The 21,196-nt window shown below is 39.1% G+C and overlaps 2 protein-coding genes across 3 annotated transcripts; one reads left to right on the top strand and one right to left on the bottom strand.

Annotated features, from left to right (window-relative positions):
- Positions 1-954: 954 nt before the first annotated feature.
- On the top strand, positions 955-9,282 carry ubxn8 (UBX domain protein 8). Of its 2 annotated transcripts, none has more exons than XM_017681477.2 (8): positions 955-1,051; positions 1,318-1,446; positions 2,587-2,663; positions 2,796-2,921; positions 3,805-3,936; positions 6,766-6,807; positions 6,912-6,986; positions 7,061-9,282. In XM_017681477.2, exons 1-8 carry the CDS (start codon positions 967-969, stop codon positions 7,229-7,231), a joined length of 837 nt encoding a protein of 278 aa, XP_017536966.1. In that variant the 5' UTR covers positions 955-966; the 3' UTR covers positions 7,232-9,282. The 2 variants fall into 2 exon arrangements, with proteins under 2 accessions (XP_017536966.1, XP_017536965.1); XM_017681476.2 differs by having other exon boundaries at positions 7,042-9,282.
- Positions 9,283-14,956: 5,674 nt separating this feature from the next.
- On the bottom strand, positions 14,957-20,638 carry ppp2cb (protein phosphatase 2, catalytic subunit, beta isozyme). The gene is made up of 7 exons (XM_017681471.2): positions 20,093-20,638; positions 17,097-17,306; positions 16,747-16,920; positions 16,522-16,611; positions 16,248-16,409; positions 16,003-16,121; positions 14,957-15,700 (listed from the first exon to the last, which is right to left on the bottom strand). Exons 1-7 carry the CDS (start codon positions 20,192-20,194, stop codon positions 15,628-15,630), a joined length of 930 nt encoding a protein of 309 aa, XP_017536960.1. The 5' UTR covers positions 20,195-20,638; the 3' UTR covers positions 14,957-15,627.
- Between the last annotated feature and the right edge of the window lie 558 nt (positions 20,639-21,196).

Below are 21,196 nucleotides of genomic sequence, written 5' to 3'. Positions count from 1 at the left end.
ATGACTAACCAACTGATTTAGATAACTAGTCTGTAAACTGTCGGAGGGAAACTTAATTTTCTTTCTTTTCTCCAGAAGCACAGAGATTCAAAGAGCTTTGAACAGTACTGCTGCCCCCTAGAGGTTCTTACTGGCAAACACGTCTCCTTTCCATCTAATACTATCAGCTGTTCTGGAATCAGTGAATGAATAACTTGTACTTAATGGCTCTTTTGAGTGAAAATTGAATAAACTATATATATGTATATATACACACAGTGGAACCAGACTTTTTTCCAAGTAATTCTGGGCTGTTTCTTATGGTATATATGCAATAGAGTACAAAACAAACAAGCTTTTTAAAATGGCAAGTTTACAGGAGAAGGCAAAAATTACTTGCAATGTCAGTCTGAAAGGATGTGTAGCTGTAAAGACGCTGTTACTAAGAAAAGAAAACAGATTAAAAAAAAGAAGAACATTTGCACAAGAACAGTCAAACTGCACATTTGAGATGTAAGGTAAAAATTTTATGGACAAATTCATTCAAATTTGCAATTGGGAAGCAGAAACTGCTTGTGTTATTTTACACCACTTGGGAGCCCAAAGCCTCAATAATCACCACCCACCCACCCACACACACACAAACACACACACACACATATATATATATATATATATATATATATGTGTGTGTGTGTGTGTGTGTGTGTGTGTGTATGAATAACTTGTACTTAATGGCCGTTTTGAGTATATATATATATATATATATATATATATATATATATATATATATATATATATATATATATATATATATATATATATATATATATATATATATATGTATGTGTGTGTGTGTGTCTTCATTTAGATTTTAACCCGTTAGAACATTGAGTTAGGATGTGACTTTTATCTTTGGATTTCGTTTGCCAAAGCTTTTATTTTGAAAACGCCAGGTCCGTAGGAACATACCGACTCATAACGGAAATGGCTGCTGCGAGAGCGCTCATATTACCTGGCGTTTTCTGTGTGTCTGTGTTTTGTATTTTCTCATGGAAGTATTCAGTTATAGGTAACTTCTCTTTCAGAAATATCCTGTCTACATAATCATTTTCATTCGTATTTACGAACCTCGGTTTCCTCAGTCGTCATTTCCTTTTAGTAGACTTCACCAGAAACACTGTTCCTCAGCTGAAAATGGCTGTTTATACTGAAAAACGAGTCTTTTACTGTAAAGTGTAAAAGTCGTTTAGTGTAAAGTGTAAAAGTCGTTTAGTGTAAAGTGTAAAAGTCGTTTGGTGTGACTCGGCAGCTCGTGTTTGCTTTTCTGGTCTGCAGGTGTTCAAGCTGCCTTGCAGTTGGCAGGACGCGGACTGCTGTTTCTGGCTCTGGCAGTATGGATGGTCTCCTCTTTGTACCCAAAGTTGAAGTCTTTTTTGTTTCCAGCGAGTCCTGCAGAACTGGAAAGTATGTTTCAACACCTTTTAGAAATCCCTCCTCTATTATTATGCTCATTTACACAGTTCGGGGGACTTAAAGCTTTGCAAAAGCTTGAACTGCCATGGTCAAATGACATGTTTTGTTGGCTTTCTAACTGAAAATAAGTTGACACATTCTGTATGGAGAACACACTTAAATATGGCATTTTTCTGCAAATTTGGTCAACAGTTTCACATACAGGGAGAAGCATAAGGTATAAACTGTGCTATATCTTTTTGCGAAGGCCGCATTATTACATTTAGCAAATAAACAGTAATTGTGCATTAAAACGTGCAGAAGTGTGTTTTCTGTAGAGAATGTTTTTATTTATTTTCACTTTGGACAAAACAAGTCTGTTGACCAGGGGTGCATATGACTGTAACAGAGATGTGGTCTTTCTGTAGATATTTTGAATTGTGTTGTGTACTGGTTATATTGCTTATAGTACTTTCCAAATATATTATAGCATCACAATATCAAATGATACTTAAGATAGCAATAGTAAAGTTAAGAAAACTGTATTTCCTGCCAGAAGAATGTCTTCCAAACCTGTGTGATCTTTTGTTTGGATTTGTTTGGTGTTCTTCTCTTAAAATGACACCAAGTTAAATCATACACAGTATTGTAAATGTTAACCAGGCAGGAATTACATTTCCAGGAAGGAAACCTGGATTTTGAACTGTTCTCTTCTGAACAATCTGACGCACCAAGCAAATTATATACAGTCCGGAACAATGTCAGGTCCTTTACAAACACCCTGTGTAATATATCCAAAACAGAATCTAAATAACTAAGAACAAGCCTGGTAATAGGGTCGCTTTCATATTGTGGTTGCTCATTATCGATCAATTATATTTCTAATTATATGGCAGAAATATAGAAGGAGAAGAGGTAGACCTCAGAGAAGGTTTATGGATGTAGTGACGGTGGACATGGAGATGGTTGGTGTGAAAGTAGAGGAGGCAGTGGAGAGGGCAAGATGGAGGCAGATGATCCGCTGTGGTGACCCCTAAAGGGAGCAACTGAAAGAAGAAGAAGAAGAAATGGCAGAAATATCTGGAACCGAAAAGCAGTGTCACAGTGTGTCACCCCAGTATGGATGAAAATTCGTTTGATCTGTTTTTGCAGATCCAGTTGATGAAGCATCTAGCAGAGTAAAGCAGGAGCAAGCGAGAAGAGAGCAGCAGGAGCACCATGTTGTTAAGGTCTGACCGGCCAACATTCTTTTACAGACATGGTGCAAATATGAACTAATTAAGACTTGGTTTTCAAGCTATTCCTTTAAACTGCTTTTGTTACTGCATAGACTGATTTTGTATTTTCTTCAAAAAATACAGTCCAGTGCTTATCATGAAGCTGTGTTGAAGCCTCGACAGGAAGCAGTGCGTAGGAAGAAAGAGGAAGACTTCTATCGTATGACTGGACAGACATGGAAGCTTAGCCAGGGTTCCACACTGGGAGGGGTAAGACACTTGTATACCATTTTCGAATACCTTTTAACATCCATACATTAGAATTCTCACCATGTCCTCCTCTCTCCCATTGCATTTTCTATGTCTTGCTTCATTTGATGAAGATTTTACATCCCAGTATTTCTTGTCTCCTTGGTATTCTTTTTGATATCTGTGCCTACTTCTCATTGTTCAATGATCACCTAAAAAGAAATCCAAAGCACAATTATGATTAAGAGAAAAATAAACAAAATAACAGTTAAACAGTATAAATATATAAATATAGTTTTATACAAATTTTTTGAACACCCCATGGTCAAATTACATGTTTTGATGATTTTCTAGGTAAAAATGTATGCATCCTCTACAGAGAACACACAAAAATGACATTTTCTGCACATTTTAGTGCACATTTTTTATTTATGTGCTGAGTTAGATATAAAATGTGCTGTAAATTTTGTGCGGGCCGCATTTTGCGTTTTATTCTTTTTCCCCAGTATGTTAAATTCAACAATAATTGTGCAACAATAAACAATAATTGTGCATTAAAATGTGCAGAATTGTGGTCTCCGTAGGGCGCCCCAATCTTTTGCAGACGACTGTATGTACTGTTATTGGTATCTTGTGATCAAGAGGCACTAATGCTAGCAAGCAAACAATTACTTAGAAAATTAAAGTTGGGTCTACTTTATGGATTTATGGTTTAATAAAGTTATTAGCAGATGCCACCTCAATCTCCAGCCTTAGTTCTTGGAATTTTCTCCATTTATGTAGTTCCTTAATCAAGACTCATACCACAGTCATAGACTGAATGCATTGGTTGACTCTCTGAGTTACCATTATATCATCACACTGGCATTTGAGTTTCCTCCACTAATTTCATCTGTGGCTACAGGAGGAAGAGACTGAGGCAAACACAGAGGAGGATGATAACAAGACCCCCAACCAGAAGGCAGCAAGGAGACGAAAGCAGCTAGAGACGCCACATCAAGCTCCTGTTCAGAAAGAACTCCCTAAGGAGAAAAAGGTAATTCATTTTATTAATATTTAGGTCTTGAGACAAAATCATTATTTTGACACTGCTATGGCTGCACCAACCTGTAAGGTAAGGGATCAGAAGGGTGAATTCATAGATTAATCACTTATCATCTATATTTAGTAGATGTGTTAGAGCACAGAATTCACCAAGCTGTGCTGGGCTCTTGCCATTCAAGACCAGAACCAATGACCCCTTGCATAGTCAGACATTATCATATGAAAAATTTAGCTTGTGTTGTCATCAGCAGTGGTGATGCTGGAGCCAATAATAGATTTCCTGTTTTATTACTACAACCCCAATTCCAAAAAGGTTGGAAAAGAGTATGAAATACTAATAAAGCCAAAAAAATGCAATTCTGTTTGACCTGAATGAAAACTATACAAAACACAATATTTGATGTTTTAATTATGAACTTTATTGCTTTTTGTAAAAATACATTGATTCCAAAGGTGACACCTACAACATGTGCCAAGAATAGTTGTGACAGGAGCATGTATAATACTGTGTTACATTTCTTTTCATGGAACTTAATAATTGTTTTGGGGGGACTTAAGACACATACTGATCCCGTTTTAAATGCAGAATATTTTTCCAGTCTTCTTTCAAAATTTTCTATAGCTATAAAGTCTATAGCTGTGCAGCTGTACAGGGTGCTTGTAGACGTATTTTGAGCTTAATAAGACGGACATTCTCAATAGGAGACAGTCCAGGCTGCAGGAAATAATATGAAAGGTTGACTCGTCTGACACCAGCACACGTTTCTACTGTGCATCAGTCCATTTCAGTCAGATGAGTTTGAGCCCAGAGCAGTCGGCAGCACTTCTGGACACTGTTGATGTATGGCTTCCCCTTTTCAAAGTACAACATCCAAATCTAGAAGTTGTCAGTATTCCTAAGCCCATGTGGTGATATCCATCACAAAAGCATGCCGGGTTTTAAACGTAGTCAAATGTCGAAAGGGTTGAAGGTTATGGGCATTCAGTTACAGTACTCAGCCTTCTCCTTAAATACCTGTACTTCTTTTGTTGAGATAGAGGGGAAGGGTGAAGTGTTAGGGCTACATGGCCCTCTGAACGCAGGCTTTTCAGAGGTCAGAACCGATGACCCCCAGACGGAGTGTTATGAGACAAAAAAGAAAAACTGGCAAGATGGCTGGGCGATCAACCAAACCCACAAATGTAAGTATTTTCTCTGTTAAAAATTACGATAACCAGTGTATTATCTTAATTTAATGCCATTTCAATTTATTATGGTCGTTTTCTTTGAAACAAGCACAAAAATCGCGAATAACATGCCAACGTCTCTAGTAGCTAGCTAGCCTACTATCCCGTTCCACCTTAAATAGTCCGGCAGTATTGACGCCTGAAGCGCCAGAATGTAACTGCTGCACTATTTAAGGTGGAACGGGAAAATTTGAAAAAGAAGCTGACAAATAGGTGACTTCAGCTTTGTATCACCAAAGAATTAGGAGTGGGTGATCATGAATAATTGTCGTATCCCCCCCTCTTTGAAGGAATATGGTACCCTTAATGTAAGTAAAGCCCAGCAGCGAGGTTGCTGAACCTTTCCCTTCTCTGCTATCACTGCAGACGGGCAGGGTCACCTACAGAGCAGCGCTAGTAGCTGTTAATGAAGCAATGTGTTTTTTTTTTTGTTTTGTTTTTTTTTTTTTTTTTGGGGTTGTCCCATTTCGTAGGGCAAGATTTCAACCACTACCCCTTGTAACTCCAAGGGGTTAGGGTGACACTGGAAAACAAGGGATAGGGATAAAAAGAAAAAAGTTTTTTTTTTTTTTTTTTTTTACTGTTTTACAAAGTGTCTCTGTTTCAACTTTTTGTTGGAATGTGTTACAGACATCACATTGTATCAGGTTTGTTTAAATACGGTCAAAGTAGATTTAGGCCCAGTGCCATTTCTTCTTTGTTTCTTCTGCCTTGTTTTCAAGTGTCATCCTAATCCCTTAGAACTGAGTTACAAGGGGTAGTGGTTGAAATCCTGCCCTACGAAATGTGACAACCCTCAAATAAAAAAATATATATAACATTGCTTCATTAACAGGCTACTAGCGGTGCTCTGTAGGTGACCCGGCCCATCTGCAGTGATAGCAGAGAAGGGAAAAGTTCAGCAACCTCACTGCTGGGCTTTAGTTACATTAAGGGTATCATATGCCTTCAAAGCCCTCTTTGGGGATACGGCAATTATTTGTAATTGCTGCTAATTCTTTGGTGATACAAAGCTGAAGTCACCTATTCACCAGCATCTTGTTTGAATGTTCTCTTTCCACCTTAAGTGGTGCAGCAGTAGAATTCTGGCGCTTCAGGAGTCAATACTGCTGGACTATTTAAGTTGGAACGGGAAAGTTAGCTACTAGAGACATTAGCATGCTATTAGCAATTTTTTTTCATGCTTGTTATGAAGAAAACCACGATAATACACTGAAATTACATGAAACTAAGGTAATACAATGATTATCATAATTTTTAACAGAGAAAATACATTTGTGGGTTTCTTTGATCGCTTATGTAGCCACCTTGCCAGTTTTTCTTTTTTTTTTTGCCTCATAACTTGCAGGGCAATGTGCCCTAACACTTCGCCCTACCCCACTCTTAACAAAAATCAGGACGTCCTAACTCTAGATGTGAGAACAGAGGACTTAGGTCTAAGTGGTAGGGGCAAGGGGGAGAAATGGAATTGGGCCTTGGAAATCATTCCTTTCTCTTTTTATTTGCATTTTATCTACTGTCCCAACTTTTTTTTCTTCAGTTTGTACATGGCACATGTTTCATGAGCTTTTTTCCATTTCTTCTCCTATATAAGATCATAATCTTACCAGATGAGCCTCCAGAAAACACTGAGGGGGTGAGTTGTGTTCATTCTCTATGAGCTTGCTTTGTTTAACAGTGGCTATAATGAATGCCTAATTCTTCAGTTGTCCACTGTCTAATATAAGAACTGATCTGCAGGTTTTGAGGATTGCACTGCGATGTCCGAGTGGAAGAACATTACAAAGGAGGTTCTTCAAAGCCTGCAGTTCTTCAGTAAGTACTTCATTGTTCATACTAGTTGATAAAATATTAACTTCTATAAATACAGCATGCATCTGTCTGCTTAGGTTCTTTTAGACTGGCTGCACAAGTCTGGATACTCTCCTGCAATATATGCCCTGTACACCTCCTACCCCCGAATGCCCCTTCTCACACATTCAGACCTCACTATGGAGGATGTTGGGATCGTTACAAACACTGTCCTCAATGTGGAGGAAAAAGACCCTTCCACAACCTAATAATCTTCTAAATGGATTTATATGGTTTGTGCCATCTCTATTGCCAAACAGTACATTCAGCATTTCTCCCCATGACATTGTTAATCCACCACCTGACCTGCTCCATAACCTGCCATCTGATCTGCCACTGGACCTGATGTGCCACTAGACGTGCCAGTGGACCTGCCGCAAGACCTGCTAATGGACACGTCTCATTTGAGGCAGCTGCCAGCAATCCTGCTTTTTTGCCATGGCTACAGTGAGCAGGCAAACAGTCAGTAAAGGGAAGTGCCATGGCATGGGGGAGCTAAGGAGTTCCACCATGCCTACGATCCAATCCTGTCAAAATAAGAGCCCTCAAGCGTTATATAGAGTCTGTATATACAGACCAAAACATGAAAACATAAGACTTATAATTCTGAGACGGCCTAGTGACTTGAGTACAACCAATCAGTTCTTATTGCTATTAAAGCTTCATTTATATATAGCTCCTAAAGGCTTGAAATAAATTAGGAGTGTTAAATTAGACGTGTAAACGGTTAACAAATGATCAGTATAAGGGACTTAACAAAGACTATGAAAGCATAGTAATAACTTACAGTAAGAGTACATGAATGCAAAACAATTACATTTCTGGAAAAAAATTGTGGAGCTAGATGTCAAACGTTGTCAAATTGACTTAATTGTAAAACAAACAAAAATACTGCTTATTCTCATATTTTTGGCCTGAAGTGTATGAATAAAAAAATTCTTTTCCACCCAACACTTTCTTTATTATTATAACAAATGTATCATTTTTATTATTTTATTTAATTGGTTTATTTTAAACATTTATAATATTGAGTTTTAAAAACATTGACCCTCAGTCTCCAAATCCACAGACATTAAGAAGAAATTGTTTGCAAACTGGTGGTTAATGGTTAATAGTTTTGTACTAGCACTATATACACAATATGTTTGTTAGTACTTATTACAAAAAATCCAACCCAATACACAAATGTTGATCTAAACAAAAGAAAAGAAACGAACCTGCAGCCAGCTGCGCACATTACATGCCTTATAAATAAGCAAAAATCTTATCACTAGACCTGCCAACAGAATTGCCACTGGACCTGACACTGGACACACCCCTCGACCTGGTAAGCTCGTCTGTTCAGTATTACACTACGCTGGCTTTCTGATGACAGCAAGGTCTTGCTTATGACATTTAAAACTTTTAATGGCCTTGCAGTGGCTCATCTCACTGACTCACTGTGCTGTAACACGGAAGATCATAGTTTTGTGTAGCTCTCAAATTACAGAGAATGTTAGGAATGCAAGCTGCATAACATATAAATCCAGATTAGAAAGATTTGTCAGGCTAACCTGGGCCAAGTACACCTCTGCCCATTTTCTCCCTTTGTTTATGTGCTGTCATTTCATGTAGATAATCGGATGCTTTTATAAAAAATGTATTTTATAAAGAATTTCTTTTTATTTCTTTTATAAAGAAATACACCACTTTAATTTTCTCTTTTATCGTCTGTATTTACACTGTCATTATTCCACTTTTAGGGATGTTGGGATTTCATGCTGAGACAGCAAGCTTTTTGTATAAATGTGCACAAATACATCATTTCTTTTTTTTTTTTTGTATGAAAAAGACTTTTGTTCAGGTGGTTGATGGCGGCCCAATATCTTAGGAAGGCACTCTGTTGTTTTTGTAATTTGTCATTTGTCTGTGTCTTGGATTTAATATATGTACATGTACATTTCTTTTTATGTATGGGCCATTTAGACAGCTTTTGGTCAGATTTGTGCCTTATCCTAAATTGTGCAGATATTTTTGCACACTGTATCACAATCCTGGATGGGTAAAACACCCCTAGGAAGAGTAGGAAGAGTACATACCTGAATTTTTAAGGTTACTTTCATTTTGTGAAAGTACAGTTGTAAAAAACATCATTAATGCATTAATGTTGCATGCCTGAACGATTCCTTTAGCCTTGTGATTCTTGGGCTATTTTGGCCTTTTTTGAATGCTACTGATTTTGCCTTTATAATGGAACATTAAAAACGGTTTATGATGACAATGTTTGGTATCTTTTTCAGCACAATGCCACCTATATGACCTGACAATAATTTTTTCACTTTGACATTCTGAATCAACATATTGGACCCAAAAACATACAAACACATTAAATATTTTTTTTTAAATTATATTAAAATAACAAACATGCTTAATGAAACTTTTTTTTTCCTGAGCCACTCCTTAAAACAACACTGACACAGAAGGCTACATCACAGGACTTGCATTTTTATGGTGTGAGTGTCCATTTTTTGTCCACTTGGTGGCAGCGTGGGCAGGTCCAGCACTCTTGTTTGGCTTTCTCGCTGACACCTGTAATGGTGGCAATGTCTCCTGTCTTGTCCACTCCACACAGCTCAGACACCAGTTCAACCAGGAAGTTCTTGTGCATCACATGCTGCATTTGTTGTGTGTTGCTGATCTCACAGCGCAGGATGTTTGCGTTTGTTGTGCAGGAACAAGGTAAAACACCAGTGAGCAGTTTTGCTACGGGTGGAGTAATACTGGATGAGTTGGTCTGACAGGTCAACCCGACCCATGTTCTTATTATAGGCAACAATGAAGGGAGGCAAGGAATGTCTTTCACTGCCAATTCTTTCCTTGGAGGGTAATGTGTATCATCAATAAGAGGCTTGATTTTTGGCATCCTCCTCTGAATCACTGAAGTGGATGTTTTATAATAACGCCCTGAATCTGTCTCTTGTCATGACAGTGGTTGGAAACGTCACAGACAAGTGGTTATGTCTCTAGTAGTCTTGGACACTTGGCAATGACACAAATGCCTTATATATGATGAGACCAAGGAATTTGTAGTTTCCCAACTTCAGCGTCAGCCCAGTTGTACTTCTTGTCCATTTTCTTGCTTTTTTCTGCATGTTTGTTGGTGTTTTTGGAGACTGTCCTCATTGTATCAGTGGAGAAAAACAACTGAAAAGATCTATTGGTGAATGTGTGGAATATGCATTCACCTGGGCTCCTGGTGCTCTGCAAGGCATAAATCACTTGGTTTGTGGGGCAGAATCAGAATCATTCTCTGTGTTCCAGGGCTCAGAGCTGTCATGTGGCTGGCCTCTGGAGATCTTGAGCGGGTTGATCCCTCTTCCCACGCTCCTTCCATGTAGACCTATGTGTGCTCGTTGGGGTTGTAGATGTTACTGGCCACTATCTAAAATATGTACAGATAGCTACACTGTACATATATTACAAAGAGAGTAATAAGCAAGTCAAAACAAATAGCGTTCATGCTTTTTGCATGAGAAACATGTTTTTATGTCTTTCTCACACTACCATGACAATAAAATATTTCAGTGCATCTTATGCCAAAAATGCACCTGTTTTGGTCAATCATTGTCAATTTTGCAGATTATCATGCCAAGTCAGCCTTGAAAGTTGGCAACTTAAAATATTTATAAGAAGTTTTTCACCTAGCCATCGTCTGTAAAAAAAAAAAAAGATGACTCATTAATTTCCTCAATACCAAATACATCTTCTAAGCTTCTTCTCCTTCTGGGTCGCGGGGGGTGGCGGAGCCTATCCCATTGGGTCAAAGGCAGGATACACCCTGGACAGTCGCCAGTCTCTGCTCTAATTCATCACAATGGTGTTCTATTGGGTTGAGGTCAGGACTCTGTGCAGGCCAGTCAAGTTCTTCCACACCAAACTCGCTCATCCATGTCTTGATGGACCTTGCTTTGTGCACTGGTGTATAGTCATGTTGGAGCAGGAAGGGGCCATTCCCCAAACTGTTCCCACAAATTTGGGAGCATGAAATTGTCCAAAATGTCTTTGTCTGCTAGAGCATTGAGTTATTTTCACTGGAACTAAGGGGCCGAGCCTAACTCCTGAAGAACAACTCCACACCATAAATCCCCCCTCTACCAAACTTTATTCTTAGTCCAATGCAGTCAGACAAGTAACATTCTCCTGGCAACCGCCAAACCCAGACTCGTCCATCGGATTGCCAGACGGAGAACCGTGATTCCTCACTCCAGAGAACACATCTCCACTGCTCTAGAGCCCAGTGGTGGCGCTTTACAGGCTTGGATGCAGCTGCTCAGCCATGGAAACTCATTCCATGAAGCTCTCTATGCTGTTCTTCAGCTAATCTGAAGGCCACATGAAGTTTGGAGGTCTGTAGCTATTGACTCTGCAGAAAGTTGGTGACCTCTGTGCACTATGCCCCTCAGCATCCGCTGACCCCGCGCTGTCATTTTACATGGCCTATCACTTCAGTTGCTGTCATTCCCAATCACTTCCACTTTGTTATAATACCACTGACAGTTGACTGTGGAATATTTAGTAGCGAGAAAATTGAATGACTGGACTTGTTGCACAGGTGGCATCCTATCACAGTACCATGCTGGAATTCACTGAGCTCCTGAGAGCGACCCATTCTTTCACAAATGATTGTAGAAGCAGTCTGCAGGCCTAGGTGCTTGGCTTTATACACCTGTGGCCATGGAAGTGATTGGAACATCTGAATTCAATAATTTGAATGGGAGAGTGAATACTTTTGGCAATATAGTGTATCAACTTACATCTTTACTAGTAACTGTAAATATTACAGATCTCCATTCAAAAAACATAGATAGATAATTATGATTAGTCAAACTGGTGTTCTGATAAATTGTAAAGTCAATTTCAGATCTAGAACTGACTTCTTATTAGTCAGAACTCAAGTTCAGTATATGCTAATTTGTAGAAGACAACACTATTAGACTGTATTTTAATCTAAATGTCACTCATGGTGTACGTCAGATTATTGCCATCATTGCCATGAAGTGCTGAATGAATTCATAACAATGGCTGCTCACTGTGTAGGGTTAAAGCCTCCTATCCCATATCCCATATGTCCACCTTTGCACTCAGTAACTGTGGTGTTTGCACAGTGCACATATCTGGTGGATGAGGCAGACCTCTCACCAACATTTACCTTCATTTGGCAGGAGGTGGGAGACACTTTGACTTTCATGTTGATCTGTTAATTAATATAATACTGTATTTTTCATGGCTTGCAAAATTATATACCTGCTAATGCATATTTAGCTCATTTTGTTACATTCAGGTCAACCATCTCATTTTTAAATTCATTGGCTGCAGAACATATAGATTTTAATCTGAACTAGGCCAGAAAAAAGTACTTTGTATAAGCCTAGTTTTCACTTAAACTGGAGGAAGAAAAATAATCAACCTGCAATAACTAGTCTCAACAGTACCATGCTGTTTATTTACACTGGCACATCCAGGCACACATAATAACAGGTCAGGTCACAAGTTAACCTACATTTAAACTGATATGGTGCAGTACAGCTGCATGATAGCTCATGATATTTTTAATTACCACCAATTCTAATGTAATTCATACAAGTCAAATAAGTATTGTCATAATTAAAGATAAGTTTCTAACATATACAGAGTTTTAAAAAATTGTCTTTTCTATTTCAGAAGTGCATTCTGACTTTACAATTCTACCTTTAGATATCAATAATATTGTTCTTACTTGTCAAAAAGAGAATTCAAGACATCTACAGCTGCATTTCAGAGATCTGAAACTACATTTTTCTAATACTTATTATAACTAGTCATAACTACATTTCTGCTAGTCAAAACTCAGTTAAAGACATGTAGACCTGGGTTTGTCACTAGTCAGAATTAAAATGTTGTTATCTGTAATTAGAATCTCAACTAGTACCAATGTAATTGTAGATATCTGTAATTGCATTTACTAGTAAAATGTGATTTTAGATAAGACAGAATGAGCCATACTCTCCTCCATCTCTCTCTCTCCCACTCGCAGGCTTTCCTAGAATTTTCAGCTTGTAAAACAGCAGATTCTGACATTTTTCTTGTTTCTTCATATGATGAAAAATAACAGACATTATGATAAACGCCAGCCCCACTGCATTTGGCATACTTTTACACAGACGTAAATATGATTCTTAATCAAATTTATATGATACTATTAGAGAACTTGTAGAGAGGAGAATCACCACTGTAATGTTATCGGCTTTCTCAAACGCTAGAGGGCGCTCCCGAGCGAGTCCAGACTGAATGGATTAAGATGAAGCATTTGAGTAAAATATACCGTTTATAAATGCTTAAACATTTTCAATATAAAAATACCTTCATTTTCTGAACATGGACTCGCATAAAACACGTCAACACCTGTAACCTTTGAACGTTTATGGGCGTTTGAACAGGCCTCATAGGTAGGATTTTAGTGAAATACACTCTTCTGCTTTCTAGATTAACGGAAAGTTCTGGACGAGTGATTATAAAATATTTTTCAGTAAAAAAAAAAATATATATATATATATATATATATATATATATATACTCGCTCGGGGGCGCAGTCGGGCGTTTAGCAGGCAGACAGGAGGAAGCCGGGCTCCTCATAAACCGACTCCGGTACCATCTCCGTTTTCGCTCATGGTCTGTCTCAAGCTCTGTAATGCCCTCCGGGTTTCTGAAGCGCTAGAGGGCGCTCCCGAGGGAGCCCCAAATGAAAGGGTTAAGGTGGAGCATCTGAGTAAAATTAGTTTCTAAATTTAAAAGATTATATTGGTTTCCTGAGCACAGAACACCCCTGTTTCAACGCTTTTTCGTGAAATACATTCTTGTACTTTCTAAAAAGGGCGAGTGATTAGAAACGATTTTAATTTTTAGTTTTTAGCAGTTTATCGGACTCGCTCGCGGGCGCCCTCTGGCGTCCAGCAGTCCTGATTTTGTTATAACGGAAGGAAATAGGAAATGGTCAGGCTCCTCATAAACGGGCTCTGAAGAAAGTAAACACACAGCTAAGTTTGCTTTCTTGTAGTAAAATACATCCTTCTGCTTTCTAAAATGAAATAAACGTTCTGGGCAGGAATTATTTAGTCGTATAGCTCGACTCATTGATGACTCGCTCCCAATTTGCAGTCATGTTATTATAACGGGGAAATTGGAATAGATGTTGGTTTGGCTGCTAACTCACGCGAAATGCTGTTTTCTAGTTGATAGTGCGTCCTTCTACACATTAACGGAGATCTTACACAGCTGCTCTTTGGCTTTCAGTTTCAGAAATAAGTAATGTTTCACTCTTGCCCTCAGTTTTTCGATTTACAAATAAGTATGCGTCGGTGTAAAGTTGCTAGGCTAGGAAAGATCAACCGCTTGAACCAATTTGCTACAGCGCCACCCTGAGGCAGACCTGTGCTGCATCTCTACTTAGTTAAGCACATCAAAGACAAGCTCAAGGATTGTACATGAAGCGGCTAAGTAATGAGCTTTCCTTGAATTTGCAGTATAACATCAACATACCCCACTTCATAACCCACCAGGTTTGAAATGGAGACATTCTGTGGATCCAAGAGGTTAAATAAGGGGTCCTGAACCCACAGGACCCTCGGTCTTGCGACCCTTATCCAAACCCCTAACCTACGTGTTGTAAGACAAACTAGCAGACTCATCCTGGGTCAGCAAAGATATTTTCTGTATCATGACTTCGAGCTTTTGTCCCCACCGTGTGGCACCAAGATACAAGAAAGCCCTTTAGATTGTAGTAACAAAGACAATCCACTAGAGGTCAAATTAAGATTGTAATCCATGGCTTTGTTTACCTAGCTGTCAACATTACACCTCTTTTCTACTGAAGATGTGTTTTTACACAAAGAGCATTCAGCATTAAACGTAACACAAAGTAGGTTGCGATTAAAAGTACTTTATTAGTTCAAATACACCAAAGAAGAGGCAATCACTTCATGACAAATACACAGAAAAGACAGTAAACACAAAAAAATGGTAAGATTAGACAAAGGGGGAACAGTTGAGTTAAGATAGGGCTTCATATACATGAAAGCATACACTCCCAAAAAGGAAGAGGCTTCTCCCTCAGATTTAGCATTCATTCCCAATAGCATAGTGTTTCTTTTTGGTGAAGACAGGAAAGGATGTAAGCTTGTGCACTTGTATAAAATGTTACCTTATTTCACATGCCTGGCATTGCCAACTTAAAGTACATAATTTTGTCCAGTGATACTGAAGGGGGAAAAGCTAAATATCACTTTTTTGCTCAGAGTAATGTACAATTCAAGAACAAAGAGAACATTACTATCCATAGTATACAGCAGGCAATTGCACTATAGGCTAAACGGGACACTGTGTAGCAGTACTGAGACACAGGGCAATTTGTATTTCTGCATTAAATGCTTGTATGGCACATTTTGGTCCATGTTAGTGCTTTCATGTCATGTCGTAACACATCCCCATATATATACACGCGGTGGGATGAATATGTATATATGTCGGGATTTGTTGTTGTTTTGTTGTTTGCTTTAGAGGTCGTGTTCCTACGTCAGGCCAGTGTGTGCGTTTATAAGAAATAATCGGGGGTGCGGCGGGTGACGTGAGGCTCTCCGCGCCGAGGTGCAGGATCAAACTGAAGGCTGTGGAAAAACAGACACAATGGTGAGAGCAGGGCTAACAGCAAACTATAGCTGCACACAAACATTTCATGTCACTTGCCAACATCATTCTAGAGTTTCAAAGATCCAATCAGGAATGGTTGAAACAGCACCATGGTGACACTGGGAGTCGCTCCAAACTACTAGAGAGCATGATAAATGTTTCAAAAGCCACAGCCACTTTTGTTCTTTGAGATTAGAGATATTTTAGATTACTGTTAGCCAAGATTCCCAATTTAGCTTATGAGAATGCAGATTACAAAACATCAATAATGAATACTTACAAGGAATATTTAAGAGTATCATCCAGTTCCATTATGGCAGCCTGGTTGCCACAGCGATAGCAGTAGTTTGGCGCACTGAATATAGTGACAACATTTCTATCATGACACCAGTTGTATCCCTAAGGGTGAAGAAAAGAACAACTTGTTGACACAAGTACTTTAACATCTCGAAACAAGTTTCATAAAATAAAAATGCATTTTTTCTTTCTCCTAAATTAGTCTTAGATGTGAAGTCAATATCTCACCTCCATGACAAGTTGATGGGCACGAGAGACCAGAGTAAGACCATTGGCATGATTGAAAGTTTCAGAAATGTCTTGTCCAAAAGTGTAACCAGCACCCCTAGGAGAGATCCCCCAGCCTCCACGGTCATCGGGATCTGACCACAGCAGATCGCACATGGGGCCCTGAAATGGACCAATAGCTGTATTAGTTACAACCCTTTTTTCTTTTAGCACTGCTTTGGGTCAACAGAGAAGAATATCATGCTGACATATTTAATTCAATGTTTGCACTAACCTCATGAGGCACCTCTTGGAGACGGTCTAGAGCACGAATGTGATCCAGTGTGTCTATTGATGGAGACAACCCACCATGGAGACAGAAGATCTGAAGAAGAAAAGAAAATATTAGCTTGCAAATAGTTTGTCAGTTAACAAAAGCCAGATAAAACAGCTAAAACTGTACTGGATTTCAGTAGAAATTGTGGAAGTGTTATTTTTTAAATAAGGAGAATGGCGTCACCTGTCCATCAACCAGGGCTGTTAGGGGTAGGTAGTCAAAGAGGTCTGTGAAGTACTTCCAGACGTTTGCGTTGCCGTATTTCCTCAAGCACTCATCATAGAATCCATACACCTGTGTAATCTGTCTGCTCTCATGATTGCCACGCAATATCGTGATGCGCTCAGGAAAACGGACCTGTTGAAGACACAGCGCATGATTATGAGTAGTGCTTAACAAGTATACTCAACTGAGCTGACCAAAGCAAAAGCAAAGATAAACTGATGTTTAAAGGTAAAGCATAAGTTTCCTACAAGATTTGAATAATACCCTTGATTTCTTGCTCACTACAAATCCACTGTTTATTATTTTACCTTAAGCGCAACAAGAAGTGTGACCGTTTCCACTGAGTAGTAGCCTCTGTCTACATAGTCACCCATAAACAGGTAGTTGGTGTCGGGTGACTTCCCTCCAATTCTGAACAGCTCCATGAGGTCGTGGAACTGCCCATGCACATCGCCACAGACTGTGACGGGGCAGCGCACCTCCTGCACATTTGACTCCTTAGTTAGGATTTCTTTAGCCTGCGTGGATATCAGAAAGCAGCATCAGTTAGTTATTTGTGGCAAAACGTAATGAACTTAATGAGATTTAGTAAACCATTAGTATTTCAATGAAGGTCTAAATCAAATGTTTCAGTCTATAATGTGTATATAAATTAAATCTTAAAATAAGCAAGAATCTGTGTTTACTTTTCCTACAGTCTGTAAAATCTAGCCTACATGTGGTTATAACTGTAACCTGGATAAATGGCCCAAAAGAAATTGATAAATAATTGTATGTATTAAGAAGGTTCAATAACAGACATGTTGAAATACAAAGAAAGAGAGATCCTAAAAGTTTGAAGCATGCCTAATCAGTGTATATATGAATCAAAGACCTTGTTTCCAAAACACAGCCTCTACTGTCCATAGCGCAGGCAAAGGCAAATACAGCGCATGATCAATTCAAATCAGCCACTGACTATAAATAGGCCCAGCGTTTTTGTTTTTTTCTTTCATGGTTAGTGTGTCCATTTTTAAACAAGAGTGAAATAAAACAATCAAAACAAGGTAGAAACTCTGCCCTCTGCCTATTCTTGAGCCTAAATGACCCTTGTAAAACTCTGAAATCAAATCAATATCAGCTGTAAGTACTACCCCCGGTATCACCATGGAGACAATGAGAGTGTTTCCATGGAGACCTCTTCACTGCAGTCCCATTCCTCTTTAGCACAGTAGGGGGACTACGTAGATTACTGTCTTTTCCCTTTCATTTAACATAGTAAACAGGACATTACATTGCCTTCTTGATCGGGTGCCACAGACAGGAGTAAGCTTGGCCTAAGAGAACCACTCTGCAGAGTAAGGTCCAAGTATGGACCTTCCCTTTCCTCAAACAGACATGACCAAAAGCAGAAATATCCTGACAAGCAAGTCTGGAAATCCAAAGATTATTCCTTAAAAAAAACCCACAACAAATCATCACTGTATAAAACCGATATAGACAGACTGACGTCTGTTCAGTGTTCTTTGAGTACTGGATACAGGATTTAGCTCCTGAACCTTGTTAACCAAAACAGAAGAAAGCACATGTGGACAACATATTTTCATGACACTCATTCACATGGAAAACACCATGATATAAGCTTCTCTGAGGATACTGTCAGTACTTTAACAACACAGACTACCTACACGTCTGATGAAATGTTCTCAAGTGGTGTACATGCCCAGGTTTTTTGGCTTCAAGTTTGAAAATAACAATGCTGGGAGTCTGACAAAGCACAGGTGGTCCTCTTTAACTGGATCTAATCCTGTTGAGAAACTTTGAATATTAATATTAATAATAAATATTTTTATTGAATTTCTAAATGTACAACTCTTGGTTTGCTGGTGCACTGTTGTTCCAACTTCTGAAATTTCAGAAAAATATGATATGCACACATTCATCATATACAGTACATGCCATTTCAAAGAAACGATGTAAACTGCAGTGGTGTCTGACTTGGACAAAAGCGTAGCTTGCAGACTGGGCCTTCAAAACACATGAAAGCATTATCAGAAATAATAGCGAAGCTATAATGGCATAAGGAGTAGTCTGCATACAAAAACTCCGCAGTATCAGAGGAGATGCTTACTTTTTGCACTTTATTTAGTCAAAAACTAATGGTATGGCTCCATTTAATGTTATGTATGTAGGCTTTGTTTGTGTCCTAAATACTCATGTTTTTAACTCAAAGTGCTTGTTTTGCTATGATACAGACTGAATGCTACCCCGCCCCCCCCTAGATATTTTTTTAGGTGCACCTCACAACAGGTTGAAGCACCTTCTACTAGTCTGTCTTAATTTTGCATGTTACTCCTATCTACGTTTGATAACTAGTACTTTTACTAATTATATCTGGCCAGGAAGTCCATACTGGAACGTGCAAGTATCAAAACAGCTGATGCAAGAAGAAACACACATACGTACATAATAGCTATAAAACAGCATCAAAGTACTGTAGCTAATTATCAACCTCAAGTCAGCTCTCAGGATTGTTCCTGCTGAGAGTACAGAAATGTGACAAGCCCAACAACTGTCTTGGAACGACTTGATCATATTACACCTTCAGTAATCAGGTGGATGATTAACTCGGTATTGATTCAATCACGGCTAATGTAACCACTGCATATCACATTCAACATCAAGTCCAGATTAAAATAACAATAACAACCGTAAAAGCTAAGAACCTACTATGTATGTGTATAACACAACTATCGTGTTGAGAGAGCTATTAGCAAGATGTTAGCAAACCGGCACACTAACAGTTTTAAGACGAATTCGTTTTAAGACGAATAAAACTTGTGAATCTGAAAGACAAAAAATAAATGTTTTAAGTTAGTTTAAAAAAAGATACTTAAGCAACACATGGATGAACACTCCGTTCAAATAAAATAACCTGTACGATACGTATGTAACCTACATAAAACCCACAAAATTCAGACTTCTAACCGTCCAAACGAACCATGTACGTAGCCAAATTTGACAGCTAATGTTATATTTAGTGCTCCTGTGTACTTTTCTGACTGGAAATAACAAGAGAGGCAACTGCGCTGTTTAGCTAGCTAGCTAGGGTTAGATGCTAGCATAACGTTAGCTCAAACCCCCAGATACACCGCTATAAATCGCAACAGCTAACGTTAGCCAGTCGTGTTCGCAGAAATTGAGCGAAATTCGATGACTGTTTGAGACTGGCCGACATTACATCGCGATATTGATTTTATATCCTTAATGAAATGGCATCAGCCGTAACTCACAGCTAGCTAGCAGATTAGCGTCTTTAACGTACCTTCTCGCACAGGGTCCGCACTTGGTTCTCTGTGAGCTGCTTGCATTCGTTCAGCTGTTCGACCCATTGGTCTAATTCTTTAGTGAAGGCTTTATCATCCATTCCGAGCTCGTCTTGAAAGGTGAAGCAGGCTTTTCCCTATGGCTTTTAGAGGCTGGACGTTAGTTTGTGATTCAGCACCGTTAGCTAACCTAATATCCCCCTCCGGACCGGTGCTGATATTTGCGTCTAGCTGCTCCGCTCGCTAACCAGCCAGCTAGATTTTCGCTTAGCAGTGCAGGCGGCCGCTCCGGCTAGCTTAGCGAACCGAAACTGTTTTTTCCGGTATTATTTAATTAACGCGTCGAAATGGGTTGGTTACAGCTGTGATTCAGACGACTCCGAGCGTTCATCTGTATCTACGGTTTCCGATGACGGCGTACTGATCGAGGGCGCCTCGAAGGGACCAGCACGTTGTCGTTGATCTATTTTGGTGGCTCCCCGCTCTACCGACCTTCCCAGGGAAACTCGCTGTGTAATGGCCGCTCTGCGTTTGCCTCATATCAGCGTCATCGCAAAGGCATTCGCGGAGGATACGCGTCGTTTCGGCTGAATTTACAGTGCAAATGTAGTGCCGCCCTCCAGTGGACAAGAGGACTAAAGAGGTCGCTTAACCCCCAGTAGACCAGTCCGCTTATTATACGCGACTATGGATTTTTATCTATAAATTCGCTTACAAACAGAGCTTTTTGGGGCTTGTTTCTGAAGTGTAGCTGGGAAGAGTTCGTTTATGCACACACACACACACACACACACACACACACACACACACACACACACACACACATATATATATATATATATATATATATATATATATATAAAATCTTCACAGAAAAGTATTTTTTATGGACCAGCAATGGCGCAATGTGGATTTGTGGGCTTGTTTCCTTAGGCCTGGTTGTTGCTCACTTTGTGTTGTGCTATTTCACACGTAGATGTAGGTGTGCTGTTAGACTGACGCCAATATTTCATATTTGGAAAAATATTTGGAGCAATTTCATTAGTTTTATTCTTTGTTCTGTATACGGATACCCTTTAGCTGCAAATAAGGTAGCAGCTAGA

Source organism: Pygocentrus nattereri, chromosome 18, assembly GCF_015220715.1.
Source record: "Pygocentrus nattereri isolate fPygNat1 chromosome 18, fPygNat1.pri, whole genome shotgun sequence".
Lineage (NCBI taxonomy): Eukaryota > Metazoa > Chordata > Actinopteri > Characiformes > Serrasalmidae > Pygocentrus > Pygocentrus nattereri.
Note: the sequence above shows the minus strand (reverse complement) of the source record. Positions and strands in the feature narration are given on the sequence as shown.